Source organism: Diachasmimorpha longicaudata, chromosome 4 (assembly GCF_034640455.1).
Source record: "Diachasmimorpha longicaudata isolate KC_UGA_2023 chromosome 4, iyDiaLong2, whole genome shotgun sequence".
Classification (NCBI taxonomy): Eukaryota; Metazoa; Arthropoda; class Insecta; order Hymenoptera; family Braconidae; genus Diachasmimorpha; species Diachasmimorpha longicaudata.
Window position 1 is genome coordinate 5,306,272 of NC_087228.1, and position 27,761 is coordinate 5,334,032.

General features: G+C 37.7%; 1 protein-coding gene across 3 annotated transcripts in view; it reads left to right on the forward strand.

Moving 5' to 3' along the window:
* The first annotated feature begins 6,162 nt into the window (after window positions 1-6,162).
* The window catches only part of LOC135161107 (POU domain, class 2, transcription factor 1-like), a 123,906-nt gene continuing 102,307 nt past the window's right edge, over window positions 6,163-27,761 (forward strand). The window contains exons 1-2 of one of the 3 annotated variants that reach the window (XM_064118399.1): window positions 6,163-8,233; window positions 27,651-27,683. In XM_064118399.1, coding sequence (XP_063974469.1) covers window positions 7,642-8,233; window positions 27,651-27,683 — 625 coding nt within the window. In that variant the 5' untranslated portion in view covers window positions 6,163-7,641. The remainder of the gene's footprint in view (window positions 8,234-27,650; window positions 27,684-27,761) is intronic. The other 2 variants (XM_064118398.1, XM_064118400.1) reach the window with 2 other exon arrangements.

The following is a 27,761-nucleotide window of genomic DNA, read 5'->3' on the forward strand; positions in this document are numbered from 1 at the left end:
TATTGAGAGCTGCGTTGAGTGATCTGACCCAGTTTCTAATCGAAAGATTTCCGCAGCTGTTTATCCAAGAGTTTGTGAAAAAAAATAATCTCGATTATACAGTTTTTTTTTTCAGTTCTATTGGAATATTCGGAAAGCAGGGAAACCCGTAATTTCGTGCATAATGGAATGAGAGGAAGCACCCTTTTTGAATGAAATCTCAAATATCCCAAGATTTACTAGTAAAAAAAAACTACACTCAAGTTCCTAGAGAATTGCCTTAACGGTATGTCCTGGGTCCACTCAAGGACCTCCTTCATACCATTCTCTGTCTTTCTCTCCACTCTTGGATGTTGTACTATTCGCATTTCAACCATTGTAGTTCAAGACCTTTGATGGGCCGAAATAAAGGCAGAGAGTAAAAATAACAGAAAAAAAATAGGTTGGGAAAAGGGAGGAGAGTGGAGGAAAAAAAAGTGTTTCTTCTGGACCGGTGTGGCACCTTCATAAAGTACGGTACATTCGTGGAATTTGGGTCATCAACGGTGAGAATATGCCAATTCACAGGCAAAATTGAGGGGAATTGTATTTCAACGAGTGCTCGATACTTGTAATAATTTTTTTCTGAATATAAAAAAATGTGAGATGCATCTCATGACTTTCCCAGCGATGAGGGAGATGAGTCCCTCAGCCCTTCCGGTTTTATGAACAATTTAATGGATTCGGAAGGTTTATTTACATAAACGAGACAAATTCTCTTTTCAATAAAAGTTGACGTCTTTGCTTTTGCAATGAAAGTAAATTGAATCTAATTGAATGTGTTACCCATTAATTGATGTTTACGCAGAGGAAAATGTGCCTTTTACGAAATAATAAATAACATATGGAGATATTAAATAAAATGATTATGAAATTTCTGCAGTAAGTCGGGGGGTGGGAATCGAAGGTTCTGATAGTCTGCAGCATTATTAAGAAGAAAATTTAATAGAAAATCATTAAACAAATTTTTTGATAAATAAACATTCTCACGAGAGGTTCGACAACCACATATTTTTTTCCGACGTAGTTCATATCTCACGAGGATTGAAAGCAGTAATCCTCCTATTGGCGAGATGACTCGAAGTAAACAACCCGTGAGCCTAAAGAGGTCAAGTTGTTGGTGTGTTGTAAATTATTCAGAAGAAATAAGAATACAACAACATGTAAAATTCAGAGAGTTCGTCAAGAACGAGGTATAACGGTAAATTTATCAATGGAATGCGTCTACAATAATCGATACAATGTTTAATAATATAAATAACATCAAAATCCGTCGTGCGAGTTTGAATGTCCCGCGCGCGCGCACCCTAACCTCCAATGTTACCGTCAGCTCCCTCTCGCCGACCGAAAAGTCCGGACTATGTCATATATTTTCAATTGTGACAAGTAGTGCACGTGGTAGAGGATGATAACATTACAAGGATATATCCCTGGAATGAAGTCCATTCTGTTTCCGAGGAATTTGAATTTTTATTCCATTGTCGAATATTTTTTATTGATTTTTGAAAAATTAGTGCCATTGGACTCTGTGTTGGTGACCCATTGTTGATATTTTCTCCTGGAAAATCTGCATCGTCGATCGTCAGGGGACTGCGGAAGGGTAAGTGTTATTATTTGAAAAATATATTTTCAAAATTTTAAATCTCTTCTCTAATTCCTTTCTCTCCAATGACATTGCCGCGGAATTTTCCGGGGCTTAAAAAAAAATTATTGTAGTTTAGCTACGTTAACTCATTAATTGTCAGATAATTGAACAATTAAAGAGTAGATAGATTACCATCGCATAATTTAATACACAAATAATATTGTCGGGAGGGGAAGTCATGGAAGAACACTTGTTACGTCAGGTGCACAAACCCCTTAAAAATCACCCTTACGCTCCCCACCTGTGCCGCCCAATTATTCCCCTCAAGCCCCAAAATTACCCTATTGACATTAAAAAAGGGTTGACGTGGTTAATTCATACCACCGATGCAAATAATACTCATTCATTCTCAATCGTGATGAATAAAAAAGGGGTTTCGAATACACCTTCGGCATCGCGTGCCACCAAAGGGTTATTCAGATTAGGTCCCCTCCTCTATTTGAATAGAATACCTCAATCTGCGCATGAGGCAAGTGTCTCTCCCTTTTTTTGTCAGGGATAACCCCTTGGGGACGTCGAAATGGAACACACTCCTCCCCAATGACAACCTGCTGCTGTCAAGTCAATAAATTTAAATTCCAATGTACCCTCCCCCTGTTTAGAAACAAATCAAAGCGAGAATAATTAATACGCAGCGACATTTTGGATAAAAAGTTGTAAAAATGAATTGTAAAATATGACATTTAGAACGTAATTAACAAGATTTTTGAGGATGTTAATTACAATTTTGAAAATTACTTCTAAAAAAATGTAAATTATGAGTTTGAAATCGTAATTTACATTTTAAAAACCGGAAATTGCTGTTTGGAAATGCTAATTTACATTTTCTAATGTATAATTACATTTTTTTGAGAAATAATTTGTGTTTTCAAAATCGTAATTTACGTGTTCAAAAATATTATCAATTGCGTTATAAATCTCGTACCTTACGATAAATTTCTTCGGTGGGTGTAATTTAATTATTCTTTGAAATCTCAAATTTCATGATTTCTCATCCCCCAAATCATATTCAGTGTCATAGATCTCCAAAAAAATACCATAAACTGTTCATAAAAATTTGTGTTTCTTCTACCAGTGCAGTAAGATCACGTCATTTAATTCAAATAAATCATTCACCCGGCCATCTTCTGAGCCTCTAAAAAAGGGTCGACACGTGTAAATAAGTAATTCACACCACCGATGCAAATAATGCTCATTCATTGTCAGCCGTGATGCGTAAAAAAGCCTCTCGACTACCCCTAACCAGGACCTGCCACCAAAGGGTTATTCAGATTAGCGCCCCTCCCCTATTTGAATAGAGAACCTCGACTTTGCGCACGTCAAGTGCCTCTCCCTTTTTTTTACCCAGGTTCAACCCTTGGAGATGCCGACCCGAGACCCTCTCCTCCCCAATTACCACCTGCAAAGTCAATAGATAACTAGGGGTGCGTTGTCTAGTCTTCTTGTTGTTGCTCACTCGCTGGGCTCGTTCCCGAATTTGGGTGCGTTGGGAGCGGTGTCTTGAGGTGGGTGTGACCTGTTGGGGTCACACTATGAACTTCCCAATTCGCCTATTCGGTATAGAATTCAATAGGAATAACGAGTGGTATCAAAATAATAATATATCACTCTATGACAACAGAAATTGATTTCTCCAACAAAATCGAAGTTTAAACATTTGAACTGTCACGAATAAATAAACGAGAATTGATTCCGCCAAAATCGTTATCATATTCATAGTCAGTGAGCCCGATATAATCGATTCCATTAAAATAGCTAACGAGGAAAAAATGATTTGAAGATTTTTCAAAAAAACGAAAAAATCATAACGAACGCATCATTTATTCTTGAGGTATCGTGAACGAGAAAAAACGATTTTTCCAAATATTTATTTACTTCAGAGGAATATTTATTATTTGAAAATTACATTTCTCTGGCCCAATGACGACCAACGGGGACTGGGTTCGATTTGACTTATGATAATGACATTATTCTCGAGGATGAATATGTTGGACTTTAAATGAATTCCATTAATAATTATTTAGTTTTTCCAAATTTCTCATTTTCTTGAGGGAAAAATTTCGATGAATTATTTAAAGCTCATAATTATTGAAAATCGTATTCTAGAACGATATAGTTAACGCAAATTCAAACCTAATCATCATTATCAGGGAATTACTCGATTTCACAACCAAAGAATTGAAAAGTAAACACTTCCCTTAAGTAACTGGATATTTGACAACAATAATTTAGTAGAAACCTCGAAACCTGAAGATACGATGGATAAACGAGATTCGATATTCGATATGATCACTATAACTTCCCTATATCTCCAAATTGAAAGTATATTTCCAGAAAACTCCCATAGGGATTTTTGTTTTCCGGCACTGACACCTCACGTGAGGAAAAATCCCTAGGACACCAGTCATAACCGAAATCCTCCCGTAGTGATTTTAACTTTTTCTACTCCAAAGAAGATCCAATGCCTCTTCACGACCGAAGAAAAGTGAAAATCACCCCAAAAAAAAATCTAACTTCTCCCCACGCCCCCTTCATCCCCCTCAGTTAGAAAAAAAAATTCAAAGCATGGATAAAGCAGAAGATGATGTGACGACCTGGAGATATTACACTCCACCTACTCTTTCTCTGCAGTTCACCCTCTCTTACCCCCTACCCCATCCCCCACTTCACCGGTCACTGTTGTTCCGTACTGTTCTGTTCTATTCTCATGTACATCTGCACGCACACGTCGACCAGTGGATGGGGGGGATGGGGCGCAAAAGACGGCAGGGGTTGAGGGGGTGAGCGAAAAGAGGAAGAAGGGGGTGTCATTAAAATCAATACGCGTCGTAGGTCTCTCACGTTCTCGTTTTCGCAGCTAAAAGTTTTGTATTTTCCATCCCTTACATTTGGCATCACGTCCCCCCTCCCCGCCAAGTGAAGAAAGCCATGAGGGTGGTGGAGAGGGAGTAAAGGGGGGAGAGAGAGCATGCTGGGTGCGAGCGTGGGAGTCGTTGGCCTCAAGAGTGGGGGAAAACCACCCCAGGAGGGTGAAAGAAACATTGGTGTTGGTGAAGGAGAAGAAAACACGAGGAGAGGGGGGAGTTAGTGGGCGATAAGAAATGCCTTCTGGGTTTTAGGTTCATGCGATATAACGTTGAACTGAGGGTGGAGTAGTAGGGATATGCGCAGCAGTTCCAATGACCAATAAGAGGCACTTTAAAGGGACGTATTTGTTGGATTTTTCCTTTTTTTTTTTCGGTCCGTCGTCTCTTTCCCGCGAGTTTTCACTGCGCATGCTGGATTCAAATGTCGGGTGAAAAGCGGGAGGATTTTTTTTTTAACTCTGTGTGAAGGTGAGATGGTGGTGTTGGAGGGGGTGGAGTGATATTTCTGTGTCTGTATGGAAATATGATAGTGGCGATAAAGGTCGAAGGGGTGGGTTCGCGTGGAATTCTCATGCGAGCCAATGGAAACGCTTTAAAGAAGTTTTTATTTATGACAACTGTGCGCATGACGGATTTTCATATTTCCGTAGTTCACAGTGTGGAAATTATTTCTATTTTTACTGATGATAAATTTAATTATTTATCATCATTTATTGCTCCATTGACTCAACGAGAAGACGTGCAATTCCCATATCTGTTAATAAAATTCAATGGAATGTGTATTATCACCCGTCACCAGACACAAAGTCAATGTTTTGATTGACTAAATAATCTTAAGGGTCAACGGCCATGAGATAAGATATTTCACTCCCATCTCATTGAATTTGTTGTCTCATGGGCCACGATATACCATCAATTAAACAAATCAATATGTGACCCAGTTCTCTTCATCATGAACACATTCATACCCAGTACAGTTGAATTGTCCTTCAATCCGCTGAATCGATTCATATATATTCCACAAGGCACAGACGCTCCACCTACTTGAAAGACCATTTTCCACCGGCCCGAGGAGTGGCAGGCGGGACGGGGGAGGGGACTCCACCTGACTGTTCAATTAATCAGACATTCCTCGTACGTTTAATCCCCGCAGTTGGCAATCCCAGATAAAACAGCTCCAATAGACCTGAAAGGGGCACCAGTGAATTCCCATTGGTCAGTCACAATCTCTGATATGCAAATTATTGCGACTCAGACTCGCGTGGCCTCCATCCATACATAAGCAAAAAGCCAATCTCTCTCGTGGCCGTTTGTGTCCACGAGGCCGAGGGTGAGAAGTAAAAGAAAAAAAGAAGAGAAAAAAAAAAGCGCGGGCGCGACTCGCAAACCAGGAGCACTCATCGGTAGGCGGAGCCCAACGATATCCGCGAATAATACGGATTGGCCGTTGTATTCCCCACCGACGCATCTCCCCAGACCCCCCTCCCCCCCTCCCTCTGCCGCTCACGGCCGCGACCCCCCACCCCCTCGGCATCGGCCGGCGCCCCACTTGCCGGAGCAACTCAGCCAGGGGCTACCAGGCGGACACCAGACCCTCTACGCTTCCAACAACGGGGGACTACCTACTTCTTCTTTCTCTTTCCTCCTTCTCCACTTCCAGTACCTTTTTTTTTTCCTCACCGCTCTTCCTTCTTCTTCACATTTTTTTTTTCCTTCCTTCCCAACGGGCGACCTAACGACTCCCCCACCTTCGGGCGAAAACTGCTGGACGGCCCGAGCGTCCGTGTGCCGGCGGCCGCCTGGACCCTAGTGTAGCTGCACACATGCACGCGACAGCATCTATCCGCTGTTGTTGCTACTGTCGCCTACTCTTTACCGCGTTGACTCTCCAAATTGCGAATTTTCCTTCGCGACTTGTCGAGACTATTTGCAAATAGCCAAAACAGGTACCTCGTGATTTCGGTTTTCATTGAGGGGAAGAGAAGGGTTAGAGAGGAAGCGGTGGAGTCACTACCGGCTGAGCAATTGACAGGAAATTTTCGTTCTAGATTTAACATTGAAGGATATCTGGGTAATGTTTTGGAGGACTAGGAGTGCGTGTTGATTGTTGACAGGAAGAGATTAAAATTTTCGTGCAATGAGAGGAGATGTCAACGAACTGTGAAGTGTTGGTTATTGGCAGTTAGCCAGTTAAACTTGAACTCGTGATATTTTTGTTGCTGTTGTACTGAGTGGTGTTGAGGGTGAATGAGTTTTGATGAAAGGATTGAACTGAATGACAGGTGGTGGTACACAGGTGGCCTCTTACCAGCGCATCGAAACTGTCATCACACAAGTGTTTGGTCCTGGAAGAAAGAAAGAAGCAAAATAAACAAAGTGTTTGCTAGGCGAAGTGAATGAGGCTAGAAGTGACAGGAGAAGGAACAAGTAGCCCTAACATTGATATTCACTCGGTGTTTTGTGTTGTACCAGATTGTGACAGCTGATGATGTCAGTAGTGCGGGATGACATGCGAGTGACTGATTGTGGCATTGAGTGACACTGTCAACTAGGATTTTAAGACATTACTGAATACCTTTGAACATTGAAACCATCGGTCGGCCAGTGAAAGTATTGAAACCTAGATGAGACTGTCACCGAGTGAAAACCATTATCGATAATTCAATCAGCAAGACATCAAATCAATCAGTGAAAAAACGAGTGCCTCTGGCGTGAGGTAATCACGAAGACACGTTGGATTACGCGGGAGTGAGTGCTTACAGGGGCGTTACAGGGCCCAGAATCGCGGTGGCGGGTACCGGGGTCCTCGCATTTCCCGGATTGCTAACTGAGAAGGGTTTATCACCAGTTGGACAGTCAAAAACAAAGTCTGCAGGTCTGGCGGGCCTTGACAGTGAAGCTGTGCGCCGGTGGGTTGCCGAGGCAGCCCGATCCGTACGCCAGATAACACCCCCTGTTATTGTACCATCAAGTTCCCAACTTCATTTGTTCAATCATCAGCCCCAACAACAACAGCAACAGCAACAGCATCAATCACATCAGAATAGTCACCATTCGTCGCACGACACGAGTCAATCATCATTGGGTACATCATTTGCATTACCCACGTCCATGACGCAAACACCGAGTATGCACCTGTTAGAGAATAACAATCTTGAAGTTGCTATGGCACAGCAGCAACAAAATTCACAACAGAGCCCACAACCAAATCAGAATCAAAGCCAAATACAGAAGCAGAAACAGACTGGAAGCCCAACGAATAATAATACCATTGATGCTTGGAGATCAATTCAGGGTGGGCATCAGTGGTGGAGTCCACCGTCTAGTGTACATCAGGATCAGGAAATGGCACAGGCTAATCAAACATCAGGTGTTATATCAGCTACTCTCAATCAGATGCAGAGACTGCAGAGCCAACAATCAGGTCAATCAGATGTTGATCAACCACTTGATTTTTCAGTTGGTTCGTTACAACAGCAGAGGCTACATGCACGTGTCAGGACTATGCATGAAAGACTTCAAAATCGTATACATAATAACAATAATAATAATAATAATGGTATTGGTGGTAGTGGACAAAAATCTGGAAGAATGAACGAGAGAAGAAGCTACAGTCCAAGTGATGCCAGCACCAGTGGAAGTGAAGACGAGGGGGTGTCAACGGGTGGTAGTCCCTCGGGGCCATTGCGAGGAGCTGAAACTGGTGAGCATCATAAATTTGAAAATATTTTGATAAGAAGTGCCTGTAGCTCGGAATTTGATAGGGTTTATGGACAGACTGTCGGTCTTTTCATATCTTAATTTTCATCCTTCGTAGGGAATAGAACGAACGTTGATAAGAAGTTTATGTTTCTCAGTTTAATATTTTATCATATCTTGAATAATTTCTGAGAGTTTTTGGTTACATATTATTACCTGTGATGATTCATTATTTAATGTATCAGAAGTATTGAATTATCTAATCTATGGTATTTGTTTGTCATCATCAAATTGATCTATCAATTGTGATTCATGTGTCAATATGAGTTGTAATATTCTGCGGAATATTGTGATGAATTATTTTGGTTTTGGTTTTGGGTTTTGATGGATTGTTTGTCAGTAATTTGGGATTTGGAGTTTATGTGTAGTGGATAGTTTAATCGTTAATTAGATATCGGTATAGTTGTCATGAGGGTATTATCCATGGCTGCCACTTTGAGATTATTAATTAAGTGTGACTGTTATGACTCTGGGGGATTATTAATCACCTGTTTGATACACCATTCGAGTATTCTCACCTTTCAATCGTTTCGCTAATATATCGATAAAGCACTTCACGCTTCGCGTGAGACACGCGCTATCAGTTGGCGCAAAAAAAGAGATGAGAGATTACAAAAATAAATAATGGAAAATAAAAAATCTCACGGACAGGTAAATATGATGAGGCGAGCAGTCAAGTGGTATTGCGATAAATTAATAAATAATAAGTGTCATTCAGACATCAGGATTTCCTCGAATACTCTATAGGCGCCTTAATCTACCAATTGATTCGCTTTTACGTCGCATGTTTCAACAATTTGTTATTACCAATATTGATGCGCGACTGATATCAGCCGCCCTAGACACTTATACATCATTCAGAGTTAGAAATGAGATTAAAATCAAACAAATCCAACGAAAAATGTGAGTTGCAAATGCTGATAGGTTATCACAATCGATAAAATTGATGATTAGCCATTTGCTCAGATATATTCGATTAGAGAACGCTTTGAAAATCATTGAATTTGTCACACCTGTTGTTGGATATTTATTTTATCACAAATGATTTTTGCGAGCAGTCAACCTCATCACATCGACAACTTCCGGTTATTGTTCAACGGCGCCTGGTTGAATCGTGATTTGAATAAGTTTATTCTTTTTTTGATTTTCTGTTTTGGATTTTTTTTAGTTTCACAATTTTGTGAATTATGTATGCAGCCGGAGTGGTGTTGCGACAACCGATGATGATGATGATGATACTCGTGCATACAATCATGCAAAATTATTGGCCAATAGATTTCTTCGATGGGTTTTATTATCTGGGTAATGGCAAATGGAAGACTGTGTGAGTGATGATAATGAAGTTAATCATGACAATCTTTGACTAGTCATCCTATTTTTACATTAGCCTTGATTATTTCTTACGTTGATGAGGCTCTGGATGAGTTCTCAGGCCGTCGGATCATTTCAATCATCTGTGGATTCCAGTTTTTACAGAAGAAAGTGAAGAATTAGTTCATTTTGTTGAATCTTTTGTGATCTATTTGCTTAGTCATTCGGTTTCTTCGTTGTTGAGTTTCTTGTTTGATGATTGCGCGGGACTCAGCGTCATTCGGAACACCAAGGCGAGGCGTGAGATAACAGAGATCCGGCAGGAAGTGATGGTGATGATGATGGGGGTGGGGGGAGGGACTGGAGGGAGGGGAAAATTGGGTGAATTAACATTTTGGGATTTGGATGTTTTGAGGTAATGGGAAGTTCGAGGACGGGTTTAAATCAATGTCTAATGTGATGGGGAGAATGGGGTGGGATTCTGGGATCTAGGGGGATCATAGATCATCACGAAGACCGGGCACCGGGTGATTAAGGGAACCTGTAATCAAGTTGCGCCGACCTACTTGTGTATTCCCCCTTGGAGGCAACGGCTAAACAACTTTTTGGATTCCGGAAGCTATTCTTTGGGTTATGGGAGAGGTTCCTGGAGGTAATGGGGTGATGGGGATACGTGAAAATTTCCGGGAATTTTTATTTGCTCGTCTTGGGGATGAATGAAGAATGGAAATGTAAAAAATGCAAAGTTTATGTTTATTTGGGCAGTTCTGTGAAGGATCGAGGGGCTTCAGTTTTTGGGGATTTTTTCCTTCGAAATGAGAAATTATCCATGGAGATGAGGGATTATTTGGATGGGTTGAAACGAAATTGAATGGTTCTAAGGGATTTTGAAATCTATGGGTTTATTAATTGAGTTGCGTTGTGGAGTGTTTGTTCAATAAAAATTGATTGAATTACTTGGCAGCCATGGAAAATGTGAAAATGTAACGAATTCATGTCCAATTTCTCAGAAAAATTTCTTGCATTTCACATGAATTTGGTGATTGTTGAGGTTTAACAATTGTATCCGTCGATAATTTGTTGATGGGATTCACTTCTAATGAAGGGATAATAATTATTGGCATGATTTCTTGGTTCTGACATTTACAAAATTTGTGAAATGTAGGATAATCAATGAACAGCTCAAAATCGTTAACTAAAAAAACGTTTAGTAGTTTTAATGGACGATTGAACTTCATTAAGAGTTGCAGTGTCATTCCCTTTAGTAATGATTATGATCAAATTATCACCCCCATTAACTGTCAGGGCCAGAATTTCTTGGAAGACAAAATTTAATACAATCGGCAGTACAATTCAATGTTCATCTAATGAATTTTATAGATTCGAAGATTGAATAAATGTATTATTAATGTATTATTAATTTTATATTAATTCAAATATTCGGGGTGAAACATGGCTGTAGGAAATGTTACGAAACTGTCGGTGAATTTTTCCTGAAAGTTCCGTAAATTTAATCTGAATCGTCTGTGAAAAATGAGGGACGATACTGTCACGTCAAAATTCCCAGTCGATTCCGTAATCAATGAGCCAACTGCGAATTCCGTAATTTCTCCTAAATATTTCTCTCCGTTTAATACTGAAAAAAATTATCTAGTTTTCCAAAAAGAATCTTCAGACCCTATTTTTTGCTGAAAACGTTCTGAATCCCACTTTGGTAAATATTCTCAAACATTTCTCTCCTGAAAATCCTTCGTCACAAGAATTCTCCTCCAAAGATCTTTCGACCAATTTTTCTCCCATTCTTCTTCAGATTCCGGAACGATCATCAACAGATCCAATTTTTTTTTTGTGAGAATTCCCCGTAAAATTCATCATTTCCTCAAAAATGTCTTCAATAAACCACTTTTTCTCTTCAATAAACACGAAACACGACCTCAGCTCCTCAGCATCACCAAAAAGACGACATATTGTGCTAATTGAACTGTATCGTGACATCTTGACATAACAAAACTGATCATTGACCTACTTCTCACCTTCGAAAATTAGAAAGATAATAAGACAAGAAAGAAACCTGTTGGACTGATCTGAAGTGTGATAGTCCGTTGTCGGTATTAAAGTGGGTGATGTAGGTGTCTGCACTGAAAGACCCAAACACACGAGTCTGGGGAGTCAGGTAAAGCCGCCGGATAAATCTCACCTTGGCTAGGTCAGGTTGGGGTAAGGATTCCAATAAGGAACGCGAGGCCTCTGAACAAGGGTCACGTGGCGTTCTTTCTTCTCTCCCTTTCTCATTCGAGCCGATCGGGCTCTCTGGGTATCCCTCCTGTCCAGGTAGGCTAACCCTTCAGACTCTTTTTGAAACGAGAAAGAGAAAGAGGAGATCCCACACATACAATACCCCGACAAATCACCGTGACACGCGACCAACTTTCCTGTTCTTTTCTTTAAACATTCAGGACGGTGTTGGGGTGGTACCACCAGTGCCACCAGAAATCGGTGAATGGCCACGCGACCAGGAAGCTCTTACACTTGATAGGTCGCAGTTACCATTTTGGTCAATCAAAATGTTTGTGTGGGGTCGTGATTTTTATCGGACAGGAAATGGGACTTATGGGAGGAGTTAGTTATCACGAAGGAATGGAAGGAATGGATTTTGGTTCAAGATTAGGATCGATTTGATTTTGCCAGGTGTTCATTGGTTGATAGTTGGGGAAAGTGGATTGGGTACATCTTGTTGGAGTTTAATGTGACAATTTGAGGGAGGGATGTGTTAACTATTGAGGGACCTTGACGTGGTCATGATCAACAGTACCATTTGGTAATATTTGATGGATCTGGTCTGGAAGAAATGAATCGTTCTGGCTGTGTACGGATGCAGGATTTGAGATCTGCGCGGACATTCAGCTCAGGTTTAGATCAAAGTCGCCTTAACTTACACCTGACGATGGATTAAAAACTGATGAAGTAATTAGAATTGTATGAAGTAATTACAAATTGTCTAACGGCGTTTATTGTCAACATTTGGTCAGATCAAGTTGATGAGAATCGGATGAAATCATTTGATCCATCCTTGGAGAATATCACTTTGAGGACAGTATCTAGTATGAAAAAAATGTGAAATGAACCATCCGACCTTGAGAAATCAAACGACCACAACAAACTTCTCATAATAGAATTCGCAATTGTCCACGTGAGTGGTATATCCCCCTGCGCCTTCAAAGACAATCGTGAATAACGCACTCTCGATCGTGGCCTGGAGTAAGAGAGCCCGCGATATCCAAGTTGAATTTTATTTCAAGGACCCGAACCAGGGAAAAACATTATGGTGGTACTCAGTTCGCCATGCGAACCGGATAAATGATGAAAATTACCATATTCATTGCATTGTTGGTTCTATCGCGCAGGTGAGCTGGCTAACCGTATTTGGTTGTGGCATGCTAATCCTTGGTAGTCGTTTATGTACTCACCGAGGGAATATGGTAATACAGCAGTGTGGATGAATAAAAAAAATTATAAAGGAATTAAGAATATGGTCTTTCCCACTTCACCGCAATTACCGGAAAATGCAAAGTTGCTGGTGGAAAAATGAGCGCTGAAAGGAAAAAAAATCATTAAATTGAGGATATTTTATACTTTATTCTAGTGGATTCGGTTTTTAATGGCAAAATCGATGAGAAATTCATTTTCCCACGATTTCATTAGCTACTATGAATGGATTAAGTAACTCAAGAACATTTATCGTTAATATGTTCACCCAAACTCTTATAAATAACGGAAAAACTTCGAGTAAAATATCACTAAAAGTGTTTACCGTGGAAAATTATCAGAAATGTCTCCGTATCCTATGATTTCAACAATTTAGTAGATTTATTGTCTTTTTTGTTTGTTCACTCATTGTCAATTCAATTTACTTTTGATAACTCCAAAGGAATTCCGATCCGTCAGTTACTAACTATTCTATTATTAATTATTACGAACTATTTCACCGAATTCACAGATCCATCAAATAAATTAAAGAGAAACGATGTTATTGTTTTTCTCTCAATATTAACGTCGAAAATCTCATGTAGTATGTACCAGGATCAACTAAAAATGTACTTGAATTCAGCGATTGGTTGATCGTAGGTCAAATCGTGATGTCACTGTTTGTAGTAATCGCTGGTAATCACCGGTCAATTAGACTAATTATTGGATTCACCAGATAACCACATTGGTAATCAAATTTTGGTAATTAAATAACAATCACTGGTCGTCACTGTCATACTTTTCAGTCTGTGTATCTTATCATTTATTTAGCCATTCCTAGTTAGTGATGTAATCCATTTCTTAATTAATGATATGAGACTTCGTAAAATTGATCATACGGCACCATCAAAAAATTGATAGAAATTCTTTAAAAATTCCCATCTAAATCGCTTGATATTGTCGTACCTCCCATCATTGTTTACCGTACCCCACAGTAATTTTTTTCAACTCATTGTCATTGGTCGTCGCTGACCGCCGAATATATCCGATTATTACCGACGGTCGCATCAGCCATTTCGCGTCCATCTCCTCGTCGCCCATCAGACTTTGAATTTTCCCGACGTCGATACAAAAGTTTTCCTAAGCTGACAAATTTCCCTACACGACGTACTAATTATCCTCCCACCCCCACTTTCCATCGAGATTGTAATACAACCCACCAATTTCCATCGAAATCACACCATAAAAATTCACACGTTTTTTTCTCCCTGTTCACTTGAATGAACCATAAAATATACTCGATTCAACTATTTCTTTCCCTCAAGGAATTAGGCGTATGCACAATTTTTTCTATCCCTCTAACATACTCGACTCGTGAGAATTGCAAAACCTCGTTTCGCGAGACCTTTTGAAAAATGATGCAAGCAATAACGAATTTTTTTTTTCTCCCTCGATCATTAGACGCTAATTCGAATTGACTTCCCACTATGGACAAGCAGGGTGTATCCCGTCTATTTACCATAATTATTTGGCTATCATACCCTGAAGTTGAAATAAAATCCCTGAAGTATTTGACACACGTTAGAAATGCGTGTTGTTACGCGCCAAACGGAATTACACATTTACCTCGTACATTTACCATTTTACCTTCTCCCTCGGATCTCATTATTTCAACTGAAATCAATGAATCCTAGAATCATCACCGAGGAATGTAAAGGACAGATGGATACGACTGAGATATTCAACCTCCGACGTCTCATTCTATTGCGAAATTGGCCATTGAAACTGGCCTTTTATTCCGACTGACGGTATTTTACAATTTTTTGGTAAAATAATTGACCGAAGCTTAATGACATCGCGATGAAGAAAGGCTCGAGGTCATAGAGAGTCCCGGTAGCCCCCTCCCTTGCCACCCTAATTAGTGTATTCATCTCTATTCGTAACTCCTGAATTATTTGGCAATGAGTTGCTCTCCGTTGGTGGAATAATTGCGAATATGAATCATCAATGAGAAATGGGAATTTGGCTTGTGACAGCACGTGAGCGTGTCTGAGTCTAGCAGTCATAAGCTGACTCTAATAGAACATCTAGGTATTTTTATTTTCATTATTTTTCGCCTGGTCATTGCGGTTTTACCGCGCATCCTGCCGTCAATTCCCTTTCACAACAAATATCTTGTAACGTGTGCGCACGCCACATGCTCGATATATGCAAATTAGACGCAACTGTGGTGCATAATTCAAGAGGGAAAATTATGTTTTCTTTTTTTTTTTATTTATAAACGATGTGTGCAATCAGTTTTTTTGGTTTAGTAATTTTCGGGAGAAAGGAGTGGAAGTGTTATGAAACATGAAGAATTGAGGTTTAAAATAGGTCTGTGTTCATAGGAAATGAGTTAGTTAATTAATCAATATCATAGAGATATCACAAAGAAATCATTCACTTTTATTATGTTATTAATTACTTAATTTCTGGTGGTTTGTTGGAGGGAGACACTTCAAGTTCGTAAGGGAGTTGAGATGGGAAATAGAATCGTTGAAAAGCCGGTCTTTTGTGCATGACAAATGATGATAATAAGAATAATGACGATGACAGTGTTCGATTAATTTGAAAGTTCTTTAATTATTTGTGGTTTTGTCGTTTTCATCGCTAGTTTTAGTTTCAACTAACAGAAATGGGAAAAATTTCCTCTCAAATTTGCCCCAGATATATTGTTTAAATAAATTACAGTTGCGGTCTCAGGGTTTTTGCTGGATATCTCCGTAAATATCGTTCGCAACAAAAAAATAAATTAATACAAAATTATTCCTTATCAAATTCTACACAAAAAAATACAAATCAATAATAATGTTGAAAGTGGTAATATAGTGTTTGATAAAAATTGTCGTGAAAAGTGTATTTTTCGAATAACAGTACATAATAATGATAGTTTTTGCATTTAAATTTATTTGCCGTAAGGACGGTGGGACGGGCATGATTGATGAAGCTTAGTAGTATGGGTTATAGAGTTTTACAAATGACTTTTGTATCATTCCACCTGATTTCGTACCTAAAATTATTTTAATATTATTTATAGACGATTTTTAGATGGTAGAATAGCAAGTGAGTGGGCGGTTCGCTTGAACTGGACAACACACAAATCGAAGAGTCCGGCGCGCGCTTCTCGCGCTAGTATCTCCAATTCGATTGTTATGATAAGAAAAATGTTCAGACCTTTTTTGTTCATAATTTTATAAGGAATAATTTCGTATTATGGTTTTTTTCTCTATCGTCAATATTTATCGAGATATGGAATAAAAACAATAGAACCGCGAACTCCAATTATTTTACCAATACTTCCGTGGTGACTTTGGGGGGGAGTTTTGTCTTTCTCTTCTTTAACATTAATGTAACCGGTAGAAACAGAAAAATTGTTTACATGAATTTTTCGACTGAACACCCCTGGACGAAGAGCGATGTGTTGGTACAACACATACTGGTACACTCGATTAATTAACGCGTAATTGAAAACGCGAAAAACACAATGTTCGGCTATTCAAATGGCGAAAACACTCAGTGATGACGACATTTGAATAAATAAAATTTTATTGAATGACGCGGTTGAAACAAGATGTACTCATCGGAACTGGACGGTTTATCATGGAACAAGATAATGCAGTTTACACAGAAATGGGCGTCGCTAATGTGCATCACACGAGCGCTTGACTTCCTGTCTATCCTTCGTGTATTCAAATTAAACAACGCATAAGACACACGAATGCACTGTGGTATGCAGGCGATGGTAATGATCTGACAGGCACATCATACTTGGATTGTACCAGTGAATGTGCATGTCAGTTTTATTCGCACGGGAGAATCATCGGCCCATGAAAAATCGACGCGCTATATACAAAACATAATCTATATTGTAAACTCAATGGAGGAGTGAGGGATATCCTGGTCGTCCTTTTTCTTCGGGAATTAATTTCAATTTTTTGAAATTTTGTTATCTTTAACGTGTCACTTTCTCACTGGAAACTTATCATTTGTAAAGTATTAACGGAAGTTTGAGCTGGACTCGGAGAATTCGGAGAACTGTATTTTGACATTTTTTTATTTATTATATTTTCATTGAAAGTTTCAAGACAGTAGACATTTCTGTTGAAATGTCAATCTTCAATACTTTCTCGATATACGATATACAATAGACTAAATATCGTTCCATGAGATTTCCAAATTGACATAAACTATTTATAAAAGTTACTATTTAAATAAAATTCTCCTTAACTATTGCCAGAACTATCAAACCCCAAGAATTTTTTATTACGAAAGTAAAATTCACATCTCGACTTTCTCTATCTCTATCTCAAAAATACTCATTGTTAAGAATAAAAGATGTCTCTGAAAAGGCTAATTTGCGGTTGGATAACTCAATTAATATCCCCTTTAGAATCCCCTTTTTTTCTGAGGATGACTTTCGCTGTTAAAAAAATATATAAAATGTATAGGACGTAATACAGTCGTACACACAGTGAGAAGTGAACTGGACATACATCACCCTTCACAGGCATCATATATGAAGGCTATTTGGGGCCCACACAGCTGTAGCTGGCGGTCTCTCAGCAGAGGAGTCCTTTGCCGGCAGGGGCCCCATATGCGTGCTCCAGATCTCCCCGCATAATTAAGGCTCTGGCCTTAATGTAGTTTTAATAACTGGATAAATAAACATAAGTGCAAGCACCAAGCGTAATTTGAATCCGGATGCGGTAAACGATGAGCACTTTTGATAGAGAGTGTAATGCCTCCTTAAAGGTCTACCAACGTCTTATTTCTTATTATTACAGGGAAAGAAAGAAAAAATTTAGATTATATTTGATATTAGAATATTTGATTTTCGATAGTCAAATCGATAAGAAATTGATTTCCCCAGTATTTTATTATCTACTGTTAATAGATCAATTTACAAAAAAACTTGGATCATCGAAAAGTTTCGAATAAAATATCAGTAACAAGATTTACCGTATAGGATTTTCAGAAATGGCTCCCTGTGTCATAATTTTAATAATTCACAACATTTGTTGTCTTTTTTGTTTTTCAACTCATCGTCGATTCACTTTACCTCTGGCATTTCCAAAATAAATCTGCTCCGTCAATTACTAACTATTACCAACTATTTCACAAAATTCACTGATCCATCAAACAAACTAAAGAGTAACGATGGAACTGTGGAATGGGGCATTCAAAACAATATCAGGGGCGTACGACGTAATGAGGGTCTGGGATCCTTCTGGTCATCAGGTACTCGAAGTACCTGACTTGCAGTACAGCCAACTTGCGGTCGTTTTTACAACATTGAGTGCACATATCGAAGATGAACTTTTTGAACTATTTAATCTATTTACAGTAGATAATAGGCCCGTGGGAAAATCATTTTTTTCTCCATATTGTCATCGAGAATCGAATGCACTAGGATCAACTAAAAAATATACTGGAATCAAGTGTAAAATAGACTTGATTGAAGTTTATTTTTTGTCCGTGCATCCTTCCTTTGTGGCCCTCCAATATTTTTTTTCTTTCGAGTTACTACTTCGTCTATTGTTGAGGAATCGTTTATGCATTCATTCACGTTCCATTTGAAAGAGGAGCCGGTTATTAAGATCGCCTCTTAAGAGGCCCCCAAAAATTAATTGCTTTTCCCAGAGGCCGATTCGTCTATATCCATCGATCAAAGACGGCATTGTTTTCTATGGCGGCGGATTCAAGGTGTAGTAAGAGAGAAGAGGAAAGCCAAAAATTTGAATACATAGGGCAACATAGAACAGAGTCATCGCTTCCCATCAATTTTATTTTTATTCCAATAAAATTCCCTATAACTATAGATTTTTATATTATATCTATATTACAGATATTTAGAACCGTGATCGATAGCAAATCGATTTGATAGTAGCCCCATGATAGCGGTCAAGTCCAGTAAAAAGTTAACCGGCTTCAAACATGATTTTTTTTTTCAAAATTATCAGTGCAAATATTTCGGGATTATCAGTTAAATTTTATCTAGTCAACACGCGGATAAAACTATTCATCGTCATCGATTATGGAATCGATTTGGAGAATTTCTGTAACGGTACAGGAATTTCGCGCAATTAATTATCACTTGATAAAAATATTCAAAAAGTTGAAAATTGCAGTGTGAAAATCGTCGACAATCTCATTCCAAACATTTGCACTCTCATTAAAGTTGTTGTTATACGAATCATATTCCGCGAATGTAAATAGTCGTACCGTGTTGCGCTTCCGCTCAAGATCCGGGTGTACGATACAGTTATGACTGTGCAATACGTAACAAGAAGGTATTCGAAGGAATCTGCATATGGGAGGAATGCCACTGGAAGATTAATAATGATGTTTACAATATGCGGGGACGAAATTCAGTCGTGCGGATACATAAAGTATATATGTGAATAGGCAAATGATGTTGAGAATCACTGGAGCGTGGAGAGTGGAGGGAAGTGAACGTGGGAATAACACGAAGATTTTTGGAGAAAATAGGGAGAAGAATGGGAAAGGGTTGGGGAAATGTGGGGGTGGGACGGACTTCTGTCATTTCCGATAGCGCTCATGCGTGAATGGAAATGTTTTCTTGTCCAAGGCTCATGATGCTCCCCTCCCCGCCACAAAAATATTCACGATTCAAGTTGACGATCACGACTTGATGTGGGGGGGACTGAATAAAGTTGTGAATCAACTTATTTTATGCTGCGGTTCACGATTTGAAGGGGGTCTCACTGAAAAGAGTGCAAATTAATATAACGAGTTGATTCATGTGACGTGTGATATGATTCAAGTTAATTTTGCGACTTGATTCAAGTTCGAGTCACATTCGACGTGATTCAAATTTTGGTCTCGTGCATGAAAGATAATTTATCAATCAAGGAATTTATAATGAAATTAACCAATACAATTTCACACATTTCTGCGGAAGGATAAAGTTTGAAAAAATTCATTAGAATAAAAAAAATACAGACAACGAAAAATTCTTACAGTCATTTTACTATCATTCTAAATAGTTCATTTGCCATATTTTTTACAATCATTTGTATTTGTGATTATATGATTGTTGATGTTCAACAACGACTTAGCCACTCTTCCGCAATTTTGCTTTCGATAATTTAGAAATTATCTTCGAGAAATTCTCCTTGAACTTCAATCACCCTAAATTTGTTGCAAACCGCTCAGGTTATTTTTGAACATAAGTAGCCATGAAAATTCTAACAGTTCTTTAAATATTCACAGAATAATTGGAACAGCAATTTATGTAATTTTCTTCTGTAGCATGTTTTCATGTTGAGAAAGTTCATTCCTGAGCTTCATAAGGTATTTCTGTTTATTTATCTTTTCGTTTTAAAAAATAGGAAGAAACTTCGAATGAAAAATAAAAAAAAGAAACTTCAGATTTTTTAACTCTTTTTGCTTGTGAATGGAGCTTTTATTCATAAAAATAAAGGATAATTAATTTGAGTAAAAATTTACGGTTACAAATTAGATATTTGCAGAATAATTTCACCAGTACTTTCTGTTTTTTATTAATTTATGATTAAAATCAACAAAATCTTCCAACATTTTCCAATAAATCTAAAAAATTCCCAAAATATCCACAAAATAATTGCTCCACCAATTATGTTTTGGTTCATTCCCTCATTACGCGACAAAAAACGTGATTTGCAAGTTGTTCATAAAATAATTTAAACATGAAATAAATAATTTCCCTAAGCCTGGATTCCGTTCGTTGAATTTTCCTCGAAAAATGATTGGTCTGAAAGCAGTTAAAGACCAAATAACTCAACCCAAACAATTTCCCCCTTTTCCGTAATTGTTTTTACCCGTTGCTATATATCAAAAGAACTGACAAATCTCCACCATTGATTTTTCTTCTCTCTCCTTCTTCATACATAGAACAATTCATGGACTGCAGGAAGGGAGCGTTGCTCTCGTAAAGCCATAATTTATTCGACTCGTCGACTCTAGGCAACACGCGCTGTCGCAACAGCCTAACGCTCAAACACTCTCACACCGGCGCCTTATTCGCAAGTGTATAACATTTTGCCGGACTCCAATTTTTTTTTTTCTTTCTCTCGTGTGTACTTTCCGGGGAGTGGGACTGACGCGTAATACAACTCTAGCCGCTCAATAGGCTGATTTGATTCGTTGGTATTCTAATGTCCCTCGGAGTTTCTCGATTCTCTGAATTAATTACAATTAAAATTATTCAATGCGAATGTTTTTTGACGTGAAAATACCTAAAGGACCTTCCGCGATGGTAGCGTTACAAAAAACACATTTTTCCGAACGCGGGGCAGAAAAGTAGTACTTTTTGGATCGTTTTAAGGTACAAAAATGAGGTTCTGCTGTACCGGCGTGAAAATGAACTAATTTTATTTAGAAAAGACTGTCTTCATGGTCCGTGATAGCTAGACCCCGGGTCCCACCAACGTTTTCAATGTCTCGTAATTTGAAAACACATTTTAAAATAAAAAATTCCATTCTGACGATGACTCCATCTTAATAAAGTCCACTTGCCCACAAATTTTAACGTGTAATACATCGCATCCTGATAATCTCTTCGAAATTATTAGCACAAAATATGTGATGTGTAATTAACTACGAATTGGAAATTAATTACCCAATTGATGAGGAGTGATGACTGTGATATACCTCGCGAAATACTGGAAGAAGCACAAATTTATTTTAACGATACTCTCCCTGATAAATCGCAAGTGAGATATTTAAAACGTTATGCTGATTTCATGAAATGGCGAGAACAAAAAGAATATGATTATTTTCAAGAGCCAACTCTAATGGTCTATTTCGACCACTTCATTACAGTTCAGTTGGCACAATAAATCGAATTTGGGAAAAAGCACTTTGCTTCGATGGAACTGAACTACAGTATTTTTTGCTATTTTTATGATTACAAGATAAACTTCGTATTCAGGAAAAATGCGATGCGCGTCCGGGAAAATAGTAGCCGAGGCCCTCCGTCAAAAACACCGTCCAAACGCTGACGTGGTAGCAGCGCCAGCCACACCGGCAAGCCTGATTATTTATTTTTGTTGTTGTCCATCTTGTGACGTCCAAGGAGTCGTTTGATAGGATTTGGAATAGGTAGGAAGGGTAACATGATAATTCTCGATGTTATTTTTACAAGAATAATTACTGAAAAATCCCGATTATGCATCACGTGCTCTCTTCACCTAATCTCACGTCGTCCCTTAAAACACCACTTTTTTCACCTCAACGCACAACACACTATTTACCCTCTTATGTACCCAATTTCACCTTCCGAAGTTTCACTTCTATCGTGCGGAGGGACTCCACGCACCAGTTTTTTTAATCATCTTACGTAAATGCTTGATTGATAATAGCTTTTTTTACATAATTTTCTTCAAGCATTTTATCTTCTTTCACTCCACGCTGATTGAGAATAAAAAAAAATGATTTCCTTACGTTTTTACTCATCACTTTCGCCATTGATGGTGACAGATACGTTTCCAAGTGGTTTCCGGCTTTTCTTCACGCACTAAGCGACGACTTTCATTCTCGTGGCGGTCGGCTGTGGATGTGTACGCATACATCTTAAATCTCATCTGCCGTCCTACACATTCTTTGCCAAAGTGACTCACTCGCTTCCGTGAGTCGACAACGTGGGCGCTAGATAGGGGAAGTCCACGAATATGCCATATCGATACAGTTTCGATATGTCAATGAAATCAAAGGGGTCACATCTTCAAAGTCTGATTTTTTTTTCTTGTTTTATTTATTGACGTACGCGTGGAACATGTAGATTTGTCATGGGAAAAGAGTCATGGTCAACTTGTTACTAGGATGGATACTTAGTAAATCAGTCATGTCGATTCATCGATATGTTATCGATGCTACCGATCGTTTCGATCCGGTACGATTGAACTGGTGAATTATTTCGACATTGAAATGACGTTAGGGGCAGTCTAAGGGGCTTCGATGGAGACGATTTTGTATTAAAATTTTTTTAATAACCAATTTGACGGAAGGAGAGAAAAATCTATGAATTATTAAAGTGGGATTTCGATAAAAAATATTGGGTCGCGTTATAATCGCGGCGTACACTGCTGAAATGAGAAAAGTGAATAGATTAATTTCTATATCAGCCTCGTAAGAATTCGAAGTTTAATGGGCGACGACAAGATGGACGCTTAATGGCTGATGCAACAAGCCCCATCACTGGGTTAAACCTCGACAATAATCGGATATATTCGGCGGTCATCGTTAACCAATCACAATGGATGAACGAAAAATTGTTGTGTGACACAGTAAAAAGTGGAGAAAGGCAAAATAAGATTTGAAATTTTTGATTTAAATTTTATAGTGCTGTTTCGTAAATTTTACGAAATTACATATCATTAATTACAAAATGTTTTACAAAATTTATGGTATTGATAGGAATTTTTCGGTTTGAATAAAACACATTCTCGTTTTCTAACATTTTGCACGTCGATTTTACTCTCCTAAGTACCCCGTTATACCCCTGCCTCCCCTAACTAAGATAAACATGGAGCTCACGAAAGAGTCGCGAGGGGTCGATTCGCATCAAACGAGTCTAAAATACCAGAAATATATCAAAGCAATAAATCACCTTATCTACACCGACTAGAGTTCTCTCGTGGCCATTCCCGCGGGCAATTTCAATTAACGTCTGAAACAATAAAAACAGGTCGAATGACCAATAGCACACTGGGGCAATGCAAATAAATAAACAATTAGATAAAATAAACGAATCAATAAGCCAAAAAACTGAAAATAATTGTTAACAAAAACCCTAGAATTGTCAACTGTAAAATTAAAAAAACAATTTTCACAGAACTAACTATCCCAGCTCCATGTTTCGATGGAAAAGAGTTAATGGAGGATAATTGGTCAGTAGTAATTTTCGATAAATGGAGCCTAATATGCCACTGTAAACGCTGTCCTTCACAACTCCCATAAACTCACAACTACGAGAAATCCAATAAATCGATTCCAACCGATTGTCCCACAAGTCACTATTCGCGATGTTATTTCTAAGTCACTGTATTTATTTCACAAATGGAAATAATGCCCTCTTGTCGATCCTTCTCGGGAAATATACTCTACATTATAATAAAAAATAAGACAACAAACAATGATCGGTATACGACCAATGGGTGATGATTAACAACTCTGGGCTATCTCGAATCGGAGGAGCTCAATCGATTAATTCACGATACGGTTATATACCTGACGGTGTATGAGAAATTCTCGTAGTCTATTGTACGTTGTTAATTATGTCGATGGCTCTAATCGACGCTGAAGAATCGAGCGGAACGATATTTTGATCTAGACCTCCGGCATTCGTTTGGAAAAAAAAATTATCTGTTCACTTCAGTCGAGATATATTCGGGATGTTTGCGTCATTGTGGTACATTTCTATCGTGTCTTGCCGTGTCATTATCGGCAACAGTACTGTTTAAAAATTAATCATGAAAATTCGAATGATAAAGCTGAAATAGTTTAACGACGACGAAGTCACATGAAATTTTTGATTATTTGGTTGTTAACAAATTATATTCTTAAAATTAATTTGAAATAATGAAAAATTCAGTTGCAATATATTGTATATTATACATGTATATTATATATTTATACTATATATTTATAGTGTATATTATATACTGTATTAAAAATATTATTTTAATTGGTAATTCGTAAAAATTGAGTTTTTATTCTCTTCTCGCTTGAATTTCCTATCGGAATTTCTTTCACTCTTGATTAAGGTGCACTGATAAGTGGCACAAGGTAAAATTTATTGGATATCAAAATAAAATTTAACTAATCGAGAATAAAAATTAATTATCATATATTAAGTTTTGAGAAAGACATGAGGTAATGATGACTCGTAATACACTTTTATAGAATGGCGCGTTAATTTTTATCAGATATTTATCTCCGTGCATGCGAGGAAACAATTAAACGATCACTATTTTGTCAATGTAATTTTTTCTCTGTATGAGATTGGGAAGCAAAGCAAATGGGCTTTTACTGATTCATTGATTATTATCGAGACGATAAGGTGATATCAGTCGATATCCGCCGTTTTGGTTTCATCGTAATGGACAAATGGGATAATGCTGTCGACTACAGTAGATTTATTCTCCATTATAACTTTTATTTACAACTTTGTATTTTATTTGTTTGTTGTTCATGAAAATCGTGTTCTTTGATCGTAGGTTCTAATATATTTTGGTGAAACGTAGATGGAGTATATTTGACTTTCAATGGTAAAATCGATAAGAAATGAATTTTCCCGCCCTTTTATTATCTATTGTAGATAGATCAGGGAACGCAAAAAGGTTTATCGTCAATATGTGCACTCGACATCTTATAAAAATTTCGAATAAAATATGAGTAAAAGGGTTTACTAATTCAGTAATTTTAATAATTCATTACATGTGTTATCTTTTTTGTCTGTTCCCTCATTGTTGATTCACTTTATCTTTGGCATCTCCAAAATACCTCTGCTCCGTCAATTAATAGGAATTCTATTACTAACTATCACAAACTATTTCCCCAAACTCACTGATCTACCAAACAAACTAAAGAGTAACGATGTTATTATGGAATGGACGGCTTCACAACAATATCAGGGGCGTACGACGTAACGAGGTGTTAGGATCCCCCTGCTCATCAGGGACTCAATACAGTACAACCATCTCGCTGTAATTGTTAAAACAATGCGTACACCTATTGAAGACAAACATTTTTTAATTATTTAATCTATTTACAGTAGATCATAGACCCGTGGGAAAATATTTTTTTTCTCAATATTGTCATCGAAAATCGACTATACTTGGATCAACTAAAAAATATTATTTAATTAAGCATAAATTATAATTGATTTAGGGAATTATTTTCTCGTGTGTATGAATTAGCCCCACGGTATGGAAAGTCGTTTAATATTTACTGTCTATCGTTGTTGGCCTCCATTGGCCGGAGTCATTAGGCATTCGCGATAGTCGTCCGATGGCAATTCGCAGAAAAATATATTTGAATACAAATGTCTCTTCCCTCTCTCCTCCTCCCTCATTACGACTCCCGACAACCCCCTCCACACCTCTGAAAATTGACTTCCATGCGAGTAAAGCTGAGTCATCAGTAAAAACGCTGCATAAATAAATACGACTGCGCGATTCAATATCTTTTTTTTCCTCACTTGTTCAAAAACTCAAGCTGGATAAATCAAGAGAGGCAGATGCGATAGTATGGGGTTAGTTAATCGTGCGTAGACTCCTGCAGGTGCCGTAATATCTAATGAGGCCATTAGCACGCTGTGCACCGCCGGAGATTTCAACGAGCGTTTATGACAACTGATGGCCTCCTGTGCTTCTGGTGCCTCCTTTCCTCCCCCATTTATGTACGTACAAGTGTATTTACATGAGTGAGACATTACGAAATAATATTATAATATTCCAAACGATGAGTAATGCAAGAGTAGTTTAATCCTGCAGCGGTGATTGTACACATCGATTATCACTCATTACCATTAAATTCTATTCCTGGAGTAATTTATGGATGAGACGGGGTGTGTGAAGAGAAAATTATTTGAGAAATTATTGGTGGGTTGAATATTAATAATTGTGATATAATATTAAATATACGGAAGTGAAAAATCAAAATTCAATATACATATAATATATAATATACCATATACATATAATATATTACATGTTACGTACGTTTCTCTGTACTATTCTCTACTGCTCTCTACTATTATCAACTATCAACAAAGTAAGTTAATAGTTACGAATAGTTAATAGTTATAGTTAAGTATTAACAATTCGAGGTAATAGTTAAGAAGAGTAGAATTGCATGTAAAATTATTATAAAACGTTTTATCATCACGGATATCATAACTGCTAATCATTTATTAATCATGTTCTTTACTATACTCAATATGGTGGCAACTACTATACATGTGCTAACGGTTACTATATTTATCGGAGGTAATTGTTCTGCGATTCTTCCCACTTTTCGTAATATTGTTGATGGTCAACTATATTACATAGGATTTTATTATTATGTTGTATAGTAATTGGCAATGGGGTTGTTAACTATATACTATAGTAAACGCTACCATGTGCAGTGGTATTTTTTACTAGATTTATCGAGCTTCTTCCCCTCGAAAATCACTACGACGCATAGTAATCATTACTATAACATAGTAATATTCATTCTGATTAGGTGTGAATATTCATAGAGTTCTAATACATTATGGTAGCTAGTAGTGCCTTAAAATCTCTTCATTAAGTTCTGATTGAGAAATCAAAGTCGTCAGACTGTTGTATATAGTTATATTTTTAACGTTCGTTACTTCTCCGTTAATTTTAACAGAACAATGAATTGAAAGTCCGGTGAAAATCTGCGGTTTGAATCTAGTTCAAAGCGAAAGTTTCAATATTTATAGTACCAACATTATTATAACCACTTCTATTATTTCGCTTCACTTTATGATCGACTACTCAACTGATTTAAAAAAAAAATCTTTCATTTTCTTTCAGATTCATGTGATACTGCTGCAGAGAGATCCTATGGTGAGTTTTTTCATTCAACAATCCAATCACTATTACTATTCGCGAGTAGAATATTCAACGTAACAAAATTCTTCGGAT